Source organism: Papaver somniferum, chromosome 1, assembly GCF_003573695.1.
Source record: "Papaver somniferum cultivar HN1 chromosome 1, ASM357369v1, whole genome shotgun sequence".
In the NCBI taxonomy this organism is placed as follows: domain Eukaryota; kingdom Viridiplantae; phylum Streptophyta; class Magnoliopsida; order Ranunculales; family Papaveraceae; genus Papaver; species Papaver somniferum.
This window is the reverse complement of record NC_039358.1, coordinates 45,653,645-45,673,450: the sequence shown is the minus strand read 5'-3', so window position 1 is coordinate 45,673,450 and position 19,806 is coordinate 45,653,645. Positions and strand designations below refer to the sequence as shown.

The 19,806-nt window shown below is 41.0% G+C and overlaps 2 protein-coding genes across 2 annotated transcripts; both read left to right on the top strand.

Annotated features, from left to right (window-relative positions):
- Positions 1-1,295: 1,295 nt before the first annotated feature.
- LOC113285057 (protein BREAST CANCER SUSCEPTIBILITY 1 homolog) lies at positions 1,296-7,017 on the top strand. The gene is made up of 14 exons (XM_026534197.1): positions 1,296-1,463; positions 1,579-1,632; positions 1,737-1,807; positions 2,002-2,115; positions 2,280-2,776; positions 3,022-3,132; positions 3,239-4,702; positions 4,843-4,940; positions 5,169-5,355; positions 5,436-5,539; positions 5,728-5,854; positions 5,930-6,095; positions 6,215-6,333; positions 6,530-7,017. Exons 1-14 carry the CDS (start codon positions 1,408-1,410, stop codon positions 6,872-6,874), a joined length of 3,513 nt encoding a protein of 1,170 aa, XP_026389982.1. The 5' UTR covers positions 1,296-1,407; the 3' UTR covers positions 6,875-7,017.
- A 310-nt stretch (positions 7,018-7,327) lies between these two features.
- On the top strand, positions 7,328-9,187 carry LOC113328400. The gene is made up of 2 exons (XM_026575518.1): positions 7,328-7,644; positions 8,013-9,187. The coding sequence occupies exons 1-2, from the start codon at positions 7,557-7,559 to the stop codon at positions 8,873-8,875; spliced, it is 951 nt and encodes a 316-aa protein (XP_026431303.1). The 5' UTR covers positions 7,328-7,556; the 3' UTR covers positions 8,876-9,187.
- The last annotated feature ends 10,619 nt before the right edge of the window (positions 9,188-19,806 follow it).

Here is a 19,806-nt window from a genome sequence, read left to right as displayed (position 1 = left end):
GAAAGATTTCTAATCACTGTATGATAGTGGTGGCGGACGTAACGGAGATGGTGGTGCTGGTTCTGGCAGAAACTATCGAGATAATAATGGTGGTGGACGCGACGGAGATGGTGGTGGTGGGAACCAATGTAGTTAATATCGGATATCGGTTTATCTCGGCCAGGACCGATACACCGGTACGACTTTATATCGGGGATATTATCGTTCAAATATCGGTATAATATCGGTTCCAAATTTAGAGACTATAATTTTATAGCTACCATCAATTTTATCAAAAAACACAAGAGTAACTTCAATAGCTTTAAAGTTCACTACCTAAAATGATAAATAAACAAGTTCTAACTAGAAACAGGAGAGTAACTTCAATAACTTAAAAGTTTACTGCCTAAAACGGTAATTAAACAAGTTAAAAGTTCAAACCAAAAACAGGAGAGTAACTTCAACAACTTTAAAGTTTACTACCTAAAATGGTAATTAAACAAGGATATTACAGTCTTATTCAAAATCATACGAGCCACTATGGATATCATCATCTTCAGTAACTCCATTAGCTCCATCAAGTACTCCATAATCCGTGTCTAGCATCAATTGATCAGTATCATATCCATCATACTCAGACTCGGTTGGGTAAGTAGATTTATTTCGAGAGCTACATGCACCTCTGGCCGACTTTCTTCACCAAGAATATCTTGCAAATCATCCAAAGTTACATTATCACCTTCTACCGCCAAGTCTTCCAAGTTCTGTGGATCCAACCATTCATCATGTTCATCAAGACAAATATGATCACGAAATATCCCCGATATATCGGCCGATACGGCTAATATCGGACGATATTATCGCCAAGATATCGTATCGCCGATACAATGCTTATCCTATCGCTCCAAGGCCGATATCCGAAATATTCCCGATATATCGGCCGATACGGCCGATATTGACTACACTGGTGGGAACGATTAAAATTTCTTGAAATCTGAGAAAGTAAAAAGAAGGAAAGTTGGAGAGAAGGTCAACCAAGGAATCATATAAATTATATTTTTGTTACAAATTTCGATTTTGTCATGGGGGTATTTTTAAAGCTCCATAAGGGTAGTTGTCCAAAGTCCGTTGAAATGAAAATGAAGGGCAATTATAACATTCCCACTGTCATTAAAACATTTGGCGGGTAAAGTCTTGAAATTTTAGGAAATTCAAATTTCAGATGAAATATCGCGCCATTATTTCCCCCCAACCTAAAACTTATCCCTCTATTTTCATCTCTCTCTTTCACTATTTGTTTTCCGCGAGAAGTTTCTTCACCCAAAGCTTAGTTTCCCCGAGAAGTTTCATTCACCTACTTAAGTTATATCTAGAGAAGGGTTTTTTTATCTTCACTTATCTCACATCTAGAAACCCTAACTGTAAAAAATGGAGGCGTTAGTTCATTTAGAGAAGATGGGTAGAGAGTTAAAATGCCCAATCTGGTTAGTGATTTCTGTTTTTGTTTTGGGGTTTCAAAACCCCATTTCTTTAATCAATATGAAAAACCCCTAAATAGATTTGAATCCATTTATCTGATTTTGCTTGTTCTTCTTGCAGCTTGGGTTTATTGAAATCAGCAGTTTCTCTCACCTGCAATCATTTGTTTTGCGAGTAAGTATTCGATTTGGCTATTATATGTCTGCTTCTGATTATAAGATTAGGGTTTTATTTGAAGGGGATGTGTCTAATTTTTTGTTTGTTTTTTCTTATTTCAGTTTATGTATTAAGAAAACTATGAAATCGGACTCTCATTGTCCGGTGTGTAAAGTTCCATTCGGACGAAGAGGTGCGTTTGATTATCTTATTTCATTTTGTTCTGTAACATTTTGTTCTGTGAAGCCCCCAAATTTTGTTTTGTAACATTTTAATAAAACCCTAGAAATTGGTGGTTTGTAATAGTTGGGTTGTTTTAGTTCATGGATGATGGATCTTGTTTAGACCTGTACCCCAATCTCACTGCATAATTTTTGTTGTTGGTAGAGGTTCGTTCGGCTCCGAATATGGATAACTTGGTTAGTATTTATAAGAGCATGGAAGTTGCTTCAGGAATCAATACACTAGCCAGTCAAACTACACCACCAACTGATGGATCAGGTAAAATGATTGAACAACCCCTTTCCGGTTACTAGCTTCGCGCTAACATTGCAAAATTATAATTTTACGCCAGTTGCTCAAGAATTCGTGTTTCGTAAATTATGCCTTTTCATTAGTTTGATGTGCTATGTGTTTCTAATTGTCATTTTGTTTTCTGCGCGTAGATGGAATTGTTTGTGCACAGAATAAACCTCAGTATGCTGCCCATTCTGATAGTCCACAAACTCGAGGCAAAGGAAAGAAGAAGAGGAAATTCAAAGGGAAAACTTCAAAAGATTGCGATACTGCTGACAATGTATCTCAACCAAGCCAAGAACCTACCTTTCCGGCAAAGAAAAGGGTTCAAGTTCCACAATGCCTTTTATCTGAAACCCCAATGAGGTCTGAGAACTTTGCAGTTGGAAGACTTGATGAAATTTCTGAAGATGGACCTGGGAGTAGCTTATTTAAATCGAAAGGGAAATCCTTTTCTAATGACAAAGGGGAGCCTGCATTTGTGCCCTTCTTTTGGTTGAGAGAAGATAATCCTTACGAAGATGTAGAGAAACCAAGTGGTCAGCTGATGACCTCTGATGATTCCAAAGATACTCCACGAAAAATTCCTAGCTTCAGTGATCTAAAAGATTCTGATGACGAGAGCCCTACTAAATCCATCGGAAATGTACGTCTCTCTTTTACTTTTTACATAAAAAGATAACTTAGACTGAATTTGAAGGGCTGGTTGAACATCTTACTCACCATTTAGTTACATACATGCTCATAAACTTGATTTGGCTCAACATAAACAACTGAACAGTAGCTGTTTCATTAAAGTACCTATTTGTATAATGAATCCTGAATTTGGTTTCTTGCACAAAAAATTGGCATGGGATTTGATGAATAATGATGCTATGTTGCTTGATTCAGGGTGAAGAGAAAACCGAATCCAAAATTCCAGACCTTTTTGACAGTGAGATGTTTGAGTGGACACAGAGACCTTGCTCCCCTGAGCTTTTTTCAACACCTGAGAAAACTAAGGTGCTATATTTTAATTACAATTTGTCATACAGTTGTGTTATAGTCAAATAGTCAGCTCCAGTTTCATGCAATTTTCCATTTAAACTGAAATTTAAACGAAATGCAGGCTGGATACAAAGAACTGAACACAATTGAAGATGGTGAATGCGTGGTAGCTTCCCCAACTCAGGGTGCACCTACTGGTGAAGCTGTTGCTTCAGAAACAGTGAAAGCCGTCAACTGTGAGCAAGCAAATGAGAACATAGATGAGAAACTTGCACCTGTAAAAGCAAAAAGTTCCAAAAATCGGAACAAAAGTAAGAAATCCAAAAGAAAGAGCAAAAGAAACACGGGGATTGCTAAAGAGAAGTGTGCAAAGATTTCTACTGATGAGGTTCTTGGAGATGTTTGCATTGATCTGGGTGAAGTAGGTGAAGTCTCAAATGAATCAGTTAAATGTGCCACTAACAGCACTGCTACAAATGTGAGAAACAAAATTTGCAGTAAGAACAAGAAGGCTAGATTCAACAGTTTCGATGCTAACAAAGTAACAGATGAATTACATGAAGCGATTGAAGCAAACAGTGAGAATCATGCTACTAAGGAAACTGCTACCAGATCGCCTACGTCATTGGATGACCAACATACAAAGTCAATTCACAAAAACAGTGAGAAAATAAAGAAGCTCGACATTCAACTCAAACGAACTAATGCTAGAAGTTTGAAAAACAAAACCGTAGCTGCTGCTGCGGTAGAGGTGGTAGAAGAAGTTCAAAAGAATGAAAACCAAGAGAATGGCAAAGCAAACACGAAATCGCCTGCTCAGACCGACCTACAAGTTGATCCTCCTAGGACGTCTGAATTGGAGGAGAGAGCTAGAAACAAGCCCAGGAACGCCAAAATCTTAGGCAAGAGAAATTGTGCTAGAGAATTTGGAAATCAGAAAAGATTGAATTTCACTGATGATAGTGCGAAAGGTGTATCTGGTGGTGAAGTTGCAGTTGCTTCTAGCAAGGTTGTTGATCCTTCAAAAACATCCGAGTTGGAGAAGAGAACCACTGACAAACACAGGGACACCAAAATTGTAGGTGACAAGAGCTGCATGCAAGAGTTGAGAGAAGGGAAGAGAGTGAAGTTTTCTACTGATAATTGTGTGAAGACAGGAGCTGTGGGGAAAGTTCTGGATGAGTCTAACAAAGCTGTTGCGAAGGAAAATCAAACCAGTAAACAATTGCAGGAGAATTCTGATAATGCAAGCAGAACTAAAAAAGTCCTTTCTGCGTCTAAGGCTATGTTACTACAGAAATGTGAGAATGTTCCTGTTAAAATCCAAGAGTCGAGAGAAGGGAAGAGAGTGAAGTTTTCTACTGATAATTGTGTGAAGACAGGATCTGTGGGGAAAGTTCTGGATGAGTCTAACAAAGCTGTTGCGAAGGAAAATCAAACCAGTAAACAATTGCAGGAGAGTTCTGATAATTCAAGCAGAACTAGAAAAGTCCTTTGTGCGTCTAAGGCTATGTCACTTCAGAAATGTGAGAATGTTCCTGTTAAAATCCAGTGTGCATTTTGCCAATCATCTACCGAGTCAGAGGTACGCACAGTTCATATCATATCCCAGCCTGTTTCTTTTTGTTTAAAGTTTCAATTTTCCTCATTTATTTCAGGCATTGAAACCATTTTTGAAACTTATTAGTTACTCTTGCTCAATATGAGAATCATTATCATTTACAGGCTACAGGGAAGATGTTGCACTATGTTAATGGCAAGCCAGTAGCTGATTACAACAAGGGGTCTCACGTCATACACTCCCACTCAAATTGCACTGAATGGTACGAAATCTCCTAAAAAAACGTTATAAGCTTGTAACATCTCTCTCTCTGAACTTACCCTTATGCTAATTTGTTGTGCGTGCTGTACATTGTCATAGTAATTACTGCATGGTTAAGTTAATTGTTCCACATTTATTACTATGTCTCATCCTGATCTTGGCTCTGAACTTGTACATTATGGGCATTTCTAATTACCAAGTGCATAATCTTTCCAAATATAAATTGCAGGGCGCCAAATGTATACTTTGAAAAGGATACCGCAGTCAATCTTGGAACTGAAGTAGCAAGAAGCAAAAGGATTAAGTGTAGTTGCTGTGGAATCAAAGGGGCATCTCTTGGGTGCTACGAGAATAGCTGTCGCAAGAGCTTTCATGTTCCTTGCGCAAAGATGGTTCCTCAGTGTCGATGGGATACTGTAAGTAGAGAATTTGTAGTAGAGAATTTGCTATATATGAATAGGGATCTTATATTTGTTTATTTATTTCCGAACAACAGGAGAACTTTGTGCTGCTATGCCCTATTCATTCATCTTCCAAATTGCCTAACGAAGTCGCAGGATCCGTAGGTCAAAGAAGAAAGATATCCATTCCAAAAACAGGGTACTTTAAAATCTTCTTCATATGATTCTTTATTAGTCTGTCTTATGGACCATACTCTTGACGCAGTTGTAAATTCTTTATCATGATTCCATTCTGATCCTATCGCCACTTTTAATTTGGTTCCTTGTATGTATCTGTTTATATTTGACAATTCAGAGAAACTGATCCATTTATATTTGGCTATTCAGAGAAAGTGAAGTTCGAGAAGCACAAGTGGTGGTTCAGCATGGTCTTAATACTAGCCAAGCATGGAAAACTCTTGGTTCCTCAAAAAAGTGGGTTCTTTGTTGCTCAGGCCTCACAGATGAAGAGAAGGTAAACAAAATGACAAATACCTCGGCGTTTTCTTCTATTATGTTTTGCAACTATTATTAACACTGGGAACTACAGGAAATTGTTTCTGAGTTCACAAGGATTACCGGTGTCCCAGTATCAAAGACTTTTGGCACTAATGTTACTCATATCATTGCTTCAACTGATACGAGTGGAGCATGCAAAAGAACCCTAAAATTCTTGCTGGGCATCTTAGATGGGAAATGGATACTGAATATTGATTGTAAGCATGCTATGAACACAAATCACCTATTATTAGTTTGAACCAAGTACTATGTAAAAAAGCCAGTGAAACACTTTTATCCATTGCTAATAGATATGTGCTGAATAAATGTTCATCAGGGATTAAAGCTTGCTTACAAGCCATGGAGCCTGTTGCTGAGGAGCAATATGAAGTCAAAGTTGATATCCATGGAATCGAGGACGGGCCTCGACTAGGAAGACTACGAGTCCAGAAAAAGGTTTGTCTTTTTGTTCTTACTGTAATTGCTAATTTACTAGTCTGTATCGGTAACTAGTAGATAATTTTTACAAAAGAAATCTACATGACTCTGAAATACCATGGTACATAACTGTGAAATCCAAGATGGCGAGGTTTTTTTTCTTCTTTTTCTGGCTTCACTTTACTAAACTTTTACATGTTGGATTTATCTGCAGCAACCAAAGCTTTTCAGTCGGTTGAACTTCTACTTCTTTGGAGAATTTGTGCCTTCTTACAAAGGAGACCTTCAAAATCTTGTTGCAGCTGCTGGAGGAACTGTTTTACACAGGAAACCCATCAAGGGAGACCTAGGCTTATCATCGTCTGATTCATCTACGTCAACCTTCATAATTTACAGCCTTGACGTACCTGATGAGTGCGACCCCAGGAGAAAGAGTACGATCTGTAATCGCAGGAAGGATGAAGCTCGTGCTTTGGCAGGTTCCAGTGGAACAAAATTTGCTGGCCATCCATGGTTGTTGGATTCCATTGCTGCATGCAAGTTGCAGCGTCTAACTTAAGAAGAGTGTCTGCTAAATTTGCTTTCTTTACCCTCTAGTTTCCTGGTTTAATCTGTATATAAATAACTTGAGGTAGCATCTATGATCTGGTTTTGACTTCAGTATATTGATAAAGTAAATATTACTTGCTAGGAGTTGTAGAAGAGGTTTTCTTTGCATATTACTCATTCCTTGTTTATTAGTAAAAGATTTCAATCATGCCCATCATGCGCACAGGACCTGGTTATGGGATGCGTATTCTCGAAAGGCATCTCATACCAATTTGTATAGTCTCATCCATGAATGGGCTTTTGATGGCTGAGTAAAGGGGTAGGTGATAGGCCTCAGAAATGTTTTCATTGGCTATTCTAAGCTAAGTTGTTTATATATAGCAAAGTTCAAACTAATAAGAACCAGGGGAAAACAAGTAACATAAACCAACTGATTTTATCTGAAATTGCGGAAAATAATTATTGGTACACCATGCTAACCAAATAATCTACAACAACCAAGAGAAAGTGAAACAAATGCATAGATTCTACAGCTGAAGAAAGAAATAACTTAGATTAGACAGACAATTTCTTTTTACTGCTCCTCTCTTTCTCTCCATTAACCTTGTCTAATTATCCTATCTTCAAACTTCGGTTGACGTTTTTCATTTGAAACCCCGATTCACTGGATTTTTCGAAACGTTGGAGGCAGTATGAGCAAGGGTCGTACGAACTCATCACCGGATTTAACACCTCTTGCAACTAATCTGGACAATTGCGATCCTTCATTAATCTTACAAGGTAATACATATTAGGCTTATTTATTTATAGACCTGGTTAAAGTTAAACTCATCATTTCTGGTTTTTAGTTGCAATCCTTCGTTAATAAGAGGTGATACATATTATTTTATTTATAGACCTGGTTAAAGTTAAGGTGATACATATCATTTTATTTATAGACCTGGTTAAAGTTAATTAATTAAACTCATCATTTCTGGTTTTAGTTTTTCATGCATGATTAATGTGAAATAAGTGTATGGCTTCCGACTCAAAACCAATTGACAATGAGTGGAGTGGTCCATAAAACTTAAATTATATAGATGATCTAGGTTAAGGGTCTAAGCAATGTGGAACTATTCCTTCGCAATCAAATGTCCTATGATGTGTAGGTTTGGCAGCGAATGTAAAGTTGCTATTGAAACTAATTGAAGATCACAATGAAGCGTGCACGAAAGACTTTGATGACCGCAAAATGCAAAGAGTTGCAAGCATGATCACAATTCTGGATGAAGTTAAAACTCGAATTCAAAAATCACAAAATTTTGGCATTAAGAAAAGAGAAGCGGCACTACGACGATGCAATACGGAACTTAGAGCTAACCGTGGATCATCGCCAAATCGGAGACTATTGCATGAACCTTCAACAGATGAAAAAGAAACCCTGAAAAGAGAGCTCAATGCATGCACAATGGCAGGAAAAAGTTTAGAAAGGATGTTTTTAGGATTGGGAAAAGAGAAGGAAATAATGGCAGCCGAACTTGCAAGGAAAACTCACGAACTAAACGCAATTGAGGAGCATGTGAACGATCTTAAAGTTCAAAACGAGTCATTGTTAGCTAAACTACAGGCTTGCGCTGTCGAACACAAAGGAAGAAACCAGTCTGGAGAAGGAGATCATCATAATATCACTAAAGAGGACAATGTAGACTTAGAAAAGCGTAATAAGACACTTTCGGAGAATCTTATCAAGTCATTAGATGGATATCGATCCTTAAAAAGAAGATTAAGAGAGGCACATGAAGAGAAAGAGAGGGTGAATGAGAAAATGGAGAAGATGTCTCAAGCTGAAATCGGTTTAAACCGCATAGTTGGTCTACAACAATCCATTGCCGAGCTAAAGGAAAATTCACCAGTAAAAATCGAATACGAGTTATCTGCATTGGAAGATATATTTCGATGCTTTAAAACATCAAAAATCACAAATAATGGAGCAAATAAATGCGACAAAAGCCTCAAGAATAATTATGGCTAACAATTATTTTTTCTTTCATGGAGTCATTTTTGTCTTAGAAAAAGGTAGGAGCCTAGGAGGTCAAGGAATTTACACAGGACAAAAATCCTAGGATTTTTTAGAAGAGAAGAAAATTTTCACAGAACTTTTGTACTCCCTCCGTACCTATTATATAGGCGGAATATTGTATTTTCCTTGTACCATTAGATAGACGGAGTGACAATTTCAAGATAACTTTTAACCACTTTACCCCTATTTATGTTGCTTGGTTATCCTCATAATTGAGTTTATGTCTCTAGCATAGGGATTATAATAAAGGGTAAAACAGGAAAAGTCATGAATATTTATGAAATCAAAAAGAAATTCTTAATCCAAGAGATTTTAACTATCTGCCTATATATATGGTACGGAGGGAGTACTCGTTAATAAAGGAAAGAATTATAATTAATTTGATTTCCAAATCTCGTTGTAAACTGGTTACCATATGTTTGATATGATATTGTAATATTCTTTAATCAGGTAGATTGTATGGTTTTTGTATACACATAATGCATCTCTCAACACATGTCTAAAGATCTACACGTGGAAGACATGTGGACCACTACATCAAGGTACGATACCACGTATCGATACCCAAAAGTTGCCTATCCTTTACACGTGTAACCCGTCAAGACGATCTGATAGTTGCAATCCCAGGGGCACTGAAATAACGAACCCCTGAGAAGCATGCAAGAATGCCCTAAGGATTTCTTTACCCGATCTCGAGGAGAAACCAAGATCGACGATGGGGATTAAATGGACTGACATGGGTGTGATAGGGGCTGCAGACAGCTAACTGTCGCATGCAGACAACCCAACCACCCACATTAAATTCCCTAACCATAGGATACGTGTCAAGTTATCTGTGGAAGAGAGGGCTTCGATCCAGTGGTATCAACAACAGTCGCTGGGGGCATCCGTTCGGAACGAAGACATCAGCGGGACTGACAGGGAGAACAAGAAGATAAGGTTTCAACGGTTCCTGACAAGGGACCCCACGTATTTTCCCTATAAATACCCTTCTCCACCAAGAGAGAAGGGGTCGACCAATCTGTAATAGTTAGGAGAGAACTAGGAGAGAGAAATAGGAAGAGTAAGTATGATTCCCATTTCCTCTGTCATCGTATTTCACTTAAAGTCATCCGACTTCATTTGTAACCCTTCAACATATAGTGAAACTCAATACCCCGTGGATACAGGCCTTAGTGCTGAACCACGTAAATCTCTGTGTTATTTACATTCCAGTACCGTATTTATGTTTTATTACTTGTATCTAGCTTTGTCATGCTTCGTAACTCTGTAGGATGAATGATTTAACTTTATCTCGACTAGACAATGACGAGTCCGAAGACTCTGAGTCGATGAGTCACCGTGTTTATTCTATTTATAACCATCATATTTTGCATATTATCTTTCATTTATGAAGGCGAACATTGTTTGTGGACACGTGGATGCCATCGTGATTTATGTGTTCACAATCTGGCGCTATAAACAGGGACTTCTGTCCCGGTAAAAGATTTATCTTTCCTGTGATTTTTGAGCACCTGGTGCTATTCCTCGTGAAATAGTATCTTGGAAAATTTATTCTAACTTCGTTAGGGCCATTTTCAAAAGCCATAGCACCTCTAAAAATAGTTTTGCGCCGATTTTTCTACAAACTTCATTTTGGACTTGTAAAACAGCAGATCTGTCTTCTTGGGGTATTAGCACCGCGGATCTGTCATCTTTGTTCTTTCAAAACAACGGATCTGTCGACTTTGAGTATTAAAACTGCAGATCCGGTACCTTTGGTGTTTAAAACAAGCAGATCTACCAACCATTAATGTTAAAACCGCGGATCTGTCATCTTTGTCCTTTTAAAACAACGGATTTGTCGACTTTGAGTGTTAAAACCGCAGATCCGGTACCTTTGCTGTTTAAAACAAGCAGATCTACCAACCATTAATGTTAAAACCGCAGATCTGTCATCTTTGGGTGTTAAAACCACATTTAGAACTTTCCCTCTTGCGTTATTTTTAGACTTCACGACGAGTCGAGGGTATCAAGAAGATCCAATACCTCTGAAGAGGGGAATAATAGCTGGAACATCTTTTTCACACCTTCGGTGTCGTGATCGTCCACACCTAAGTTTAACTTTGCTAACAAAACCATTGTGGTTCCCTTTCCTTCGACTATTTGTCGTCTTTTGCAGAGATTTAACATGGAAAAAGTCAAAGAGGTAGGAAAAGGTAAGGCTTCATCGAAAGAAACACCGAGGACCACACCAGTTGTGAACCGCAATAAGCAGAAGGGTGAGAAGGCGAAGACAACAACCTAGAAGGTGGACACAGTAGAGATCACCTCACCAATAAATGCCAGCACGATAGCGGCGGCAGCGGTCAAAGCCATAACAACACAAGCTGATACGACCAAGGTAGCAGCGGGATCTCGCGTTCATGAGCAACGCGAAGGGTTTGTAGAATCAATGATGCATCTGTCATCCTTCGGAATACCGCAGACAAATGATCAGAATCAGACCATTCCAACCACTCAGCCTTTGCTAACGATGAATCAACCCATCCCACCACAAGGGGAACTACCAATGAGGACGACCGACCCTCCTGCCCCTCAAATCCATACAATCGATGAAGATCGAACCATGGTTTTTGGAGGGCAGGGACAGGTTGGGACCCCTAACGAAGGATCGAATCACTTCCCCCAATTGATGGCAGAACTCGAGAAGCTAAAGAAGAGTCAGAGGACATACGCAGAGGCAGTGGCATTGTTGGCTAGAGAAAACTAGGAGCTCAAAGACAAGATGGCTCAGAGTTTAGGAGCGGCGAACCAACATGGCGAAGCTAATTCAAAGGCACCTGAGCCAAATCATGATCGAAGAATGGTCGTAACAAACGAAGCCAATCCCGAGCCTTTGAACCGATCCTCAGACCGGGATTATGTCCCCGAAGATTCAGATTACTTTGACAGTAATGACCGAAGAGCGTGACAATCCACAGCAATAGATGACCACCACCGTGCAATGGAGGATCTTCATGCTGAGATGATGGCCGAGATCAAACAGCTAAAAGCAAAGCAAGGAGGTGGAAGATTAGAGGAAGTTATGAGAGAAGCTAATACTACTCCTCTAGTCCCAAGCTTAGCCAAAGCTGAAATCCCCAAGAAATGTCTGATTCCAGCATTTGAATGCTATGATGGATCCAGTGATCCCGCGGCTCACCTTCGGTATTATAATTGTATGTTAGCCCGGTGGTATCAGAACGATGTGGTCCTTTGCAGATATTTCCCTTCGAGCTTGAAGGGATCGACTCTATCTTGGTTTGATAACCTGCCTCCCAACTCCATCAATTCGTATGAGCAACTTACTGAAAAGTTCTTAAGAACTTACATGTATAACAAGGTTGTCCACGCTGGGATGGACAAATTATTCTCATTGGCCATCAGATACAAGGAGACGACCAGGGAATACACTGATAGATGGCATAAAATATGCCAAGCTATAGGTAATGTAGACCCGGTGGTCAGCATTAACTGCTACAAATGGGGATTAGATAGGATGAGCCCGCTGTTTGTCGAGATTCATGGGAGCGTGCCCACGACTGAAGGAGATCTTCGAGTGATCATCGAGAAACACTCTAGGTTGGAAGAAATCCAGCGAGAGAATCCAAGGGCCCAGACTCAAAGACCTCATCGAACTAACTCCGTAGAGCAGACCAGCGGATCGAAAAGGGGAAGTTCAATCGAACACCCAAACGAAGATAGGAGAGGGATAAGAGAAGATCGTTGGAACGATGATCGAAAGTTCGAAGATCAAGTTTACACGAAGCTAAATACAAGTTATGCTCGAATCTTAAAATAAATTAAGGGTCGAGAAAACTTGGAATGGCCATGGTCAAAAAGAAAACAACCCCCAAGATCTGAAAAATCGAAGGAATACTGCGATTACCACTGTTTCAATGGGCACCATACTGAGAAGTGCAAGAAATTGAAGATAATGATCCAAAAGCTTATCGAAAACGGAAACCTTAAGCAATACATAAGGAAGGAAGAAGCAGATGATAGGTCAAAACGAAGCAAGCAAGTTCAATTGCCCGAAGGCAATCGAACACTGAACACCATTTCATGTTCGGAAGCCACGGGACCGTCACTAACAACGCAGATTGGGAAAAGGTTGAGAAAGCAGTTTGAAGACTACTGCGAGATGTATAAAATCGATGGGGTAGAAATAGACGATCATGAGCAATGGATGGATGCACCAATAACTTTCAAGGCAGACGATGTGGAAGAAGACATGAAAGATTAGAATGATCCCTTGGTCCTCACACTGCCTGTAGCAGGGTGAAACATCAAGAAAATTCTCATTGACGGAGGAAGTTCAGTCAATGTCTTGTTCTATTATACGTTCAAATGAATGGAGCTAAACGATGAGCAGCTGATATATTCGTATCACACCATTTATGTATTCAATAGGGCTCCCACGAAACCATTGGAGATATTGTTCTGCAAATAGATGCGGGACCGATGAAGATAGACACCCGTTTCAGCGTAGTAGATGCTCCTTCCCCCTACAGTGCTATCATCAGAAGAAGATGGGTGCACAAGCTCAAAGGGATAGCATCAACTTATCACCAATGTCTTAGATTCCCATCATCCGAAGGGGTAATGGAGATAAAGGGTGACCAGGTTACCTCGGGAATGCCAAGCTATGCAAAACCAGCTCAATAACGAGCTAGATGAGCAACGAAAATCCCGTAGAAGTCGGAACAAAGAAGTTGCTAAGGAAAAAGCAATTAATATTTACCTCGAAGAGATCTCAGGAAAAAGCCTGACAAAGGGGGGCGACGTTCAATGCGCTGAGGCAAGTACCTCAGCAGACAAGGCGGTTGAGGAGCTTACCAAATAGCAATTAAAGAATGTCCCTCTCCTAGGGGAACCGAAGCCTACATTTACGTCTTTGGAACCTGCTAAGAAAATCAACATAGGGACAGAGGGAGATCCGAAGATGATCAAGATAGGTACTTTAATGGACAAGGAAAGGGAGATAGCCCTAATCAAACTTCTCACAAAATACGCGGATGTCTTCGCATGGAAATTAGGAGATATGTCAGGAATAGATCCAAAGATAATTCAACATGAGCTCCGTATAGGCACATCTCCCTTCAGGCAGAAGGTGCACAAGATAGCCCCGGAGTATCATCAACCCATCGAGAAAGAGCTCCACAAGCTACTAGAAGCAGGATTCATCAAGGAAGTGAAATACCCCACATGGATTTCGAACATGGTCATCCTGCCGAAGAAGAACGGAGGGGTGAGAATTTGCATCGACTTCACCAACCTCAATAAGGCCTGCCCTAAGGACAGTTATTCACTCCCTAGCATCGACCAAATGGTCGAAGCTGTGGAAGGATACGAAGAGCTGTCCTTCATGGACGGTTACTCAGGATACAACCAGGTTTTCCTGGCAGAAGAAGATCAACAACACACATCATTCTACAGCCCTCACGACCTCTATTTTTATACAAGGATGCCCTTCGGACTGAGAAATGCAGGGGCAACATATCAGAGGATGGTTGACGCTATCTTCAAACCATGGATAGGGAATACGCTGGAGGTCTACGTAGATGATATGCTGGTCAAAAGTAAGTTGCGCAAGGATCATCACCAAGACTTGAGAGACATCTTCGAAGCTATGAGGAAACACAACATGAAAGTAAACCCAGAGAAGTGTACGTTCGATATTACTTCAGGGAAATTCCTTGGATACCTAGTAACAAAAAGGGGAATCGAGGTCGACCCGGACAAAATCCAAGCCATCGTGGAAATGCCATCCCCGAAGAACTTGAAAGAAGTCCAAAAACTCAATGGATCCCTAGCAGCGCTAGGGAGATTCATCTCAAGATCGTCAGATAAATGCAAACCTTTCTTCAAAATCCTCAAGAAGGGATGCAAATTCGAGTGGACCCCTGAATGTGAAGAAGCTTTCCAAAAAATTAAGGAGTATCTGGCGACAATCCCCATCCTCCAGTAGACGGATCCCGATGAAGTATTGGCCCTTTATATAGCTGCAACAGAAGATGCGGTCAGCGCAGTGTTAATTAAAACTAATACGAAGATAGAGCAGCCAATTTACTATGTCAGCAAGACCCTTAACCCGGTGGAACGGAATTACACGAAGATCAAGCATCTCATTTTGGCATTAGTATGGGCAACCCAAAAGTTGAGAACTTATTTCTTGACCCATTATGTTCGTGTCCCCTGCAAAGCACCGTTAGAAGCTGTTCTCAAGAGCGCTTGGAAATTTGGAAAGATAGCAAAATGAAGCACACATCTTGATCAATTCAACATAATCCATGAGGTCCAACATTCCCAGAAATCTCAAGTCTTAGCAGATTTCCTAGCGGACCTACCTCTGGGTAATGACGAGGAAGTCCAAGGCATACCAGAAACCGAAGATGGAAAAGACCCAGTCGATATTCTGGAACCTACAAACCAAAGACAATAGGAAGTATTCGTTGAAGGATCCAGAAATCTGGAAGGTGCTGGCATAGGCATCGTAATCACCAGCCCCACCGGAGAAAGGATCGTGCATGCGCTGAGGCTAGAATTCAAGGGGCACACCAACAACATCGTCGAATACGAGGCTGTGGTACATGCTCTTCGTTTAATAATATAAATGGGCTTAACCGAGGTACGCTTGAAGAGTGACTCACAGCTGGTCATACGGAAAATCGGGCTAGAATACAATGTCTACGATGAAACCCTTTCAGCGTATATGGCATTAGTCCAGGCACTGGCAGCCCAGATACCGAACATCAAATTTCGGCATCTATGCAGAAAGGAACTCAGACATGCCGATGCCTTGGCATACATATCATCTATGTTGAAAAATGAGAGCGTGAAAGCAATCAAAGTAACCAGGGTATACGAACCTTCCATCATTCCTCAGCAATCCTTCGCTACACATCGTGAAGACGACGTATGAGAGAATATTGCTGAGGATGATGTAGGGGAGGATATCGCCGATGATTTCATGGAGGATGACATCGTAACAAAAGCAAACGAGGATGAGGATTTTACCAAGGAAAAATATTGGATATCTGAGATTCATCTTTACCTTAAAGAAGGTACTCTATCTACAGATCTGAAACAAGCCAGGAAAATACAATACAAAGCAGGAAGATATGACCTCCGTGACGGGGTCCTATATAAAAAATATTTCCTCGAGCCATTACTACGATGCGTGTCAAGACAAGAAGGGCACCTTATTCTGAAAGAGATCCATTATGGAGATGCAGGAAATCATAGCGGAATGAGATCGTTATCGGACAAGGCGAAAATGCAGGGGTATTACTGGCCGCACATGATAAGAGATGCAGCCAGGATGGATAGAAGATGTGAAGAATGTCAACGTTTTTCCAAAAAGATCCATCCTCCCGCAAAAAAGTTGAATTCCGTAGACAGTCCTTGGCCTTTCTCCAAATGGGGAATAGACATCGTTGGACCCCTGATTGAAGGGTCAGGGAAAAGACGATTCTTAATCGTAGCCACGGACTACTTCAGTAAGTGGGTGGAGGCCAAGGCTCTGGCTAGAATCCGCGACTCAGACGTGTTCACCTCCATCTTCCAAAATATCATTTGCAAGTTTGGTATCCCGGCGGAAATTGTCTCCGACAATGGAAAGCAATTGCAAGGGAAGAACATAGACATGCTCTTCGATACTTTCAAAATCAGGAAGAACAAGTCAACACCAATCTATCCCCAGAGCAACGGGCAGGCCGAAGCCACAAACAAGACTATCTCCCTCATCCTCAAGAAACAATTGGATGAACAAAAGAAACGCTGGTGTGAACAACTACACAACGTTTTATGGGCCTACCGAACCACACGTCGGTCCGCCACCGGTGAATCTCCTTTCCTCCTTACCTATGGGGCCGAAGCGGTCATACCAACGAAAATTCTTATGCCAACCACGAAGACCGAGGCATGAGAAAAGAATATCACCACTGACATGATGTTAGAAAGGCTAGATGACTTGGAGGAAAGAAGGGAAGCAGCGTTACAAATGATGGAAAACTACCAGCAAAGATTAGCAAGGGAGTACAATAAAAAGGTTAAGCTTATGAATTTCGTAGAAGGGCAGTATGTGCTGAGAACTATACCCCAATACCAGCGAGAGAAAAAGTGGGGTAAACTAGCACCAACATGAGGAGGACCATTTGTTATACATGACATCGCAGGAAACGGGTCGTACTACCTGCGTAACCTCAAAGGAGAAGTCCTCAGACACCCTTGGAATGTTAAATATCTCAATCCATACTATCCATAATGCAGTGCAGCTCTGCACCTGCGTGAAGAGTACCAGAAGAAGAAAGTAGCGTATCCGCTCCACATGTTTCCATCTCTGGACGAGGAGTAGCAGTCCTCGATCTATCAATCAAAACAATCTAACTTTTTGCAAAGTCTATCTATTGGGGAAAGTATTCACTTACAATCTCTCAGGACCCCCTATAAGTGTTTATAAGTGTAAGACCATGGGGGAGGCATCCGGCAGAAAGAGATACCCAACCAATTTTAAGGCAGCGGTTTAGCGGAATGGGTGCTTGTAAATATTTCAATAACACACCACATACCCGGGGACGCTGCCTCGACCCCACCGTCTGGGAATCCTATGGCCCAAGATTAGCCAGCGGGGGACATGTCTCAAGATGACCACGAAGGTGCACACCTTTGGCATCACAATCAAACACATTTATCAGTTAAATTTAACTAGCTAAGTATCTAAAACAATAACTGACCTAATGTTGCAGGAAGGAGGGAAATTGTAAATATACCAAAAAAGCGATGATCTATTCCATAAAAGTTGATTACAAGATCGAGGAAAGCGCAAGAAAACAATAATATATCCAAAAAATGGCCCGAATCCAAGTAATCAACAAAGATCAACTTTCTATAACGGAAAAAAAAAACTATTTTCCCTTAGATGACTCAGCGTGGTCAGCGGGATTCTTCTTCTGAGACGAAGGAACACTCCCACCCGAAGAAGGACCAGAGGAGAAAGTCAAGGGTTCAGGCATGGATCGACGAGGATAGTTCTTGACAATATTATAATCCCTTAGGAGGCCTTGCTCGACCCTTTTCAAAACTTTGTTGACCTCCTCAGCCAACTAACAGCGAGCCTTGTGACCAATAACAGTAGCCAGAAGCTCAGATTGGGACAATGAAGAAGTCAACTGGGCCACTTCCTTAGCTGCTTCCTTTGCCGCCTCATCATGAGACCCAGCTAAACCTTTGTAATACGGTGTCTGGCTCTCCTGTTGCACTAGGGAAGATTGATCCTTTTCAAGCTTTGCATTTGCAGCGACAAGCTGTCCCTCGAGCTCTACACAAGGAAAGAACGCAACATATAAGGAATCAGAGATACAAGTTTACTCACCAAAAAATAAACATATACCTCCGACTCTAGCCGAAGATGTCTCTAAATCATACACAACAACATCGCGGCCTTCAGCGAGAAAATCGAACTCATCGGATATTTTCTTATAATCCAACTGAAGATTTTAGAGAGTATATCGACTCTCATCTAACTCTACCTGCTTCATAGAATCCTTGTAACGAAGGTGATTAACTTCATCATTCATTTTTTCTATCCCTTTATTAAGCCTATACATATTCATCTCGAGATTCCTTTCAGACTCAACCATACGAGCAACGTCCGCTCGAGAAGCAGTCAAAGTATTGCTAAGGGCATGGGCTTCGGCCCTAGCATCGTATCTCTCTTGAACGAGCTGCTGTATATAACTGGTAACCTCAGGATCATGAGAAGAGCGAGCTTGACGTAGCTCCCCTTCTAACTTCTCTACCTTGGCCGCTAAGCTAGAGGCATGTTCGGTTGCCTCACGAAGATTCCCACGAAGGGTGATAAGACTATTCTGCATATCAATAATTTGGGTTCTCTTAACCCGCGATCCTGCTAACAGCTTGTTATGCTCGTCGGCCCGAGCGTTCCACTTAGTGGCTTCGCTCTTAATCTTCTCCACTAACTATTTGATACGAGAGGCTTGCCGAACCCCCTCCTTCCGAAGCCATATCAACTCTCGATTGTCACCCGTTGGAGATAGGGCGGGGACTCAGACAGAACACTAAGAAGACTAAGGAAGAAGACGAAGAGAAGGTAGTGGAGAAAAACAAACCTTTAACAGACGAAGAGCCCTTACGAGCTTCCTCCAACTCGCTGCGAGCGAGGGCCAAATCCAGTCGAAGCTGCTCTTCCTTAGCGCCCATTTGCTCTTTCCCTTTCAATCTATTCTTCAAATCCTGAATCTCTTTATCTTTAGCAGAGATGAGAGACTCAGCGGTGCTCAACTCCTCTTCTCGATGACGAAGTTTGGCCTCAAGCTTAAGGGCCTTTGCCCTGAAAAACTGGTACAGAGTATGATTGCAATACTCACTCGTCATCATCTGATTAAGAAAAGAATGAGCGAGAGTAGAATTCAAATCTTATGCTCAAAAAACATAAACAATGATCTATCATAAATCTAGAGAACACACCTCGAGTACACGCTGCTGAGGAAAACCGTATTGATAGCCATCGGCGATGGCCATCATCTCAGCAACCGCAGAAGGAGGATCGACCAGAAGACTCGAATAAGAACCTCTTAAATCCTTGTACCACACTTTTGCAACCTTCTCTTCAGAAGTCATCTGCATCATCTGACGGGTAAACGCATCGGACTTCTTCTCACCAGGAACCAACGACGCAGGGTGGGACACGAACATCAACTTCCTCTTCATCATCCAATCAAGGATGACATCATCACCTTCAAGCATCAGCAATTGAGGAAATTCCTCTGAGGATGATTCGACGGTTGTACCGTCGATAACAACTCCTTTTCCTGTATCAGGATTCTTCATAGCTTCAA

What these genes read in the sequence shown, in the direction of transcription:
- LOC113285057 (XM_026534197.1), top strand. Translation starts at nt 1,408, where the DNA reads ATGGAGGCGTTAGTTCATTTAGAGAAGATGGGTAGAGAGTTAAAATGC. An exon ending in ACCACCAACTGATGGATCAG is followed by an intron (nt 2,116 to 2,279) that starts GTAAAATGATTG and finishes TTCTGCGCGTAG; the next exon opens with ATGGAATTGTTTGTGCACAG. An exon ending in ATATCCATTCCAAAAACAGG is followed by an intron (nt 5,540 to 5,727) that starts GTACTTTAAAAT and finishes TTGGCTATTCAG; the next exon opens with AGAAAGTGAAGTTCGAGAAG.
- LOC113328400 (XM_026575518.1), top strand. Translation starts at nt 7,557, where the DNA reads ATGAGCAAGGGTCGTACGAACTCATCACCGGATTTAACACCTCTTGCA. An exon ending in TCCTTCATTAATCTTACAAG is followed by an intron (nt 7,645 to 8,012) that starts GTAATACATATT and finishes TATGATGTGTAG; the next exon opens with GTTTGGCAGCGAATGTAAAG.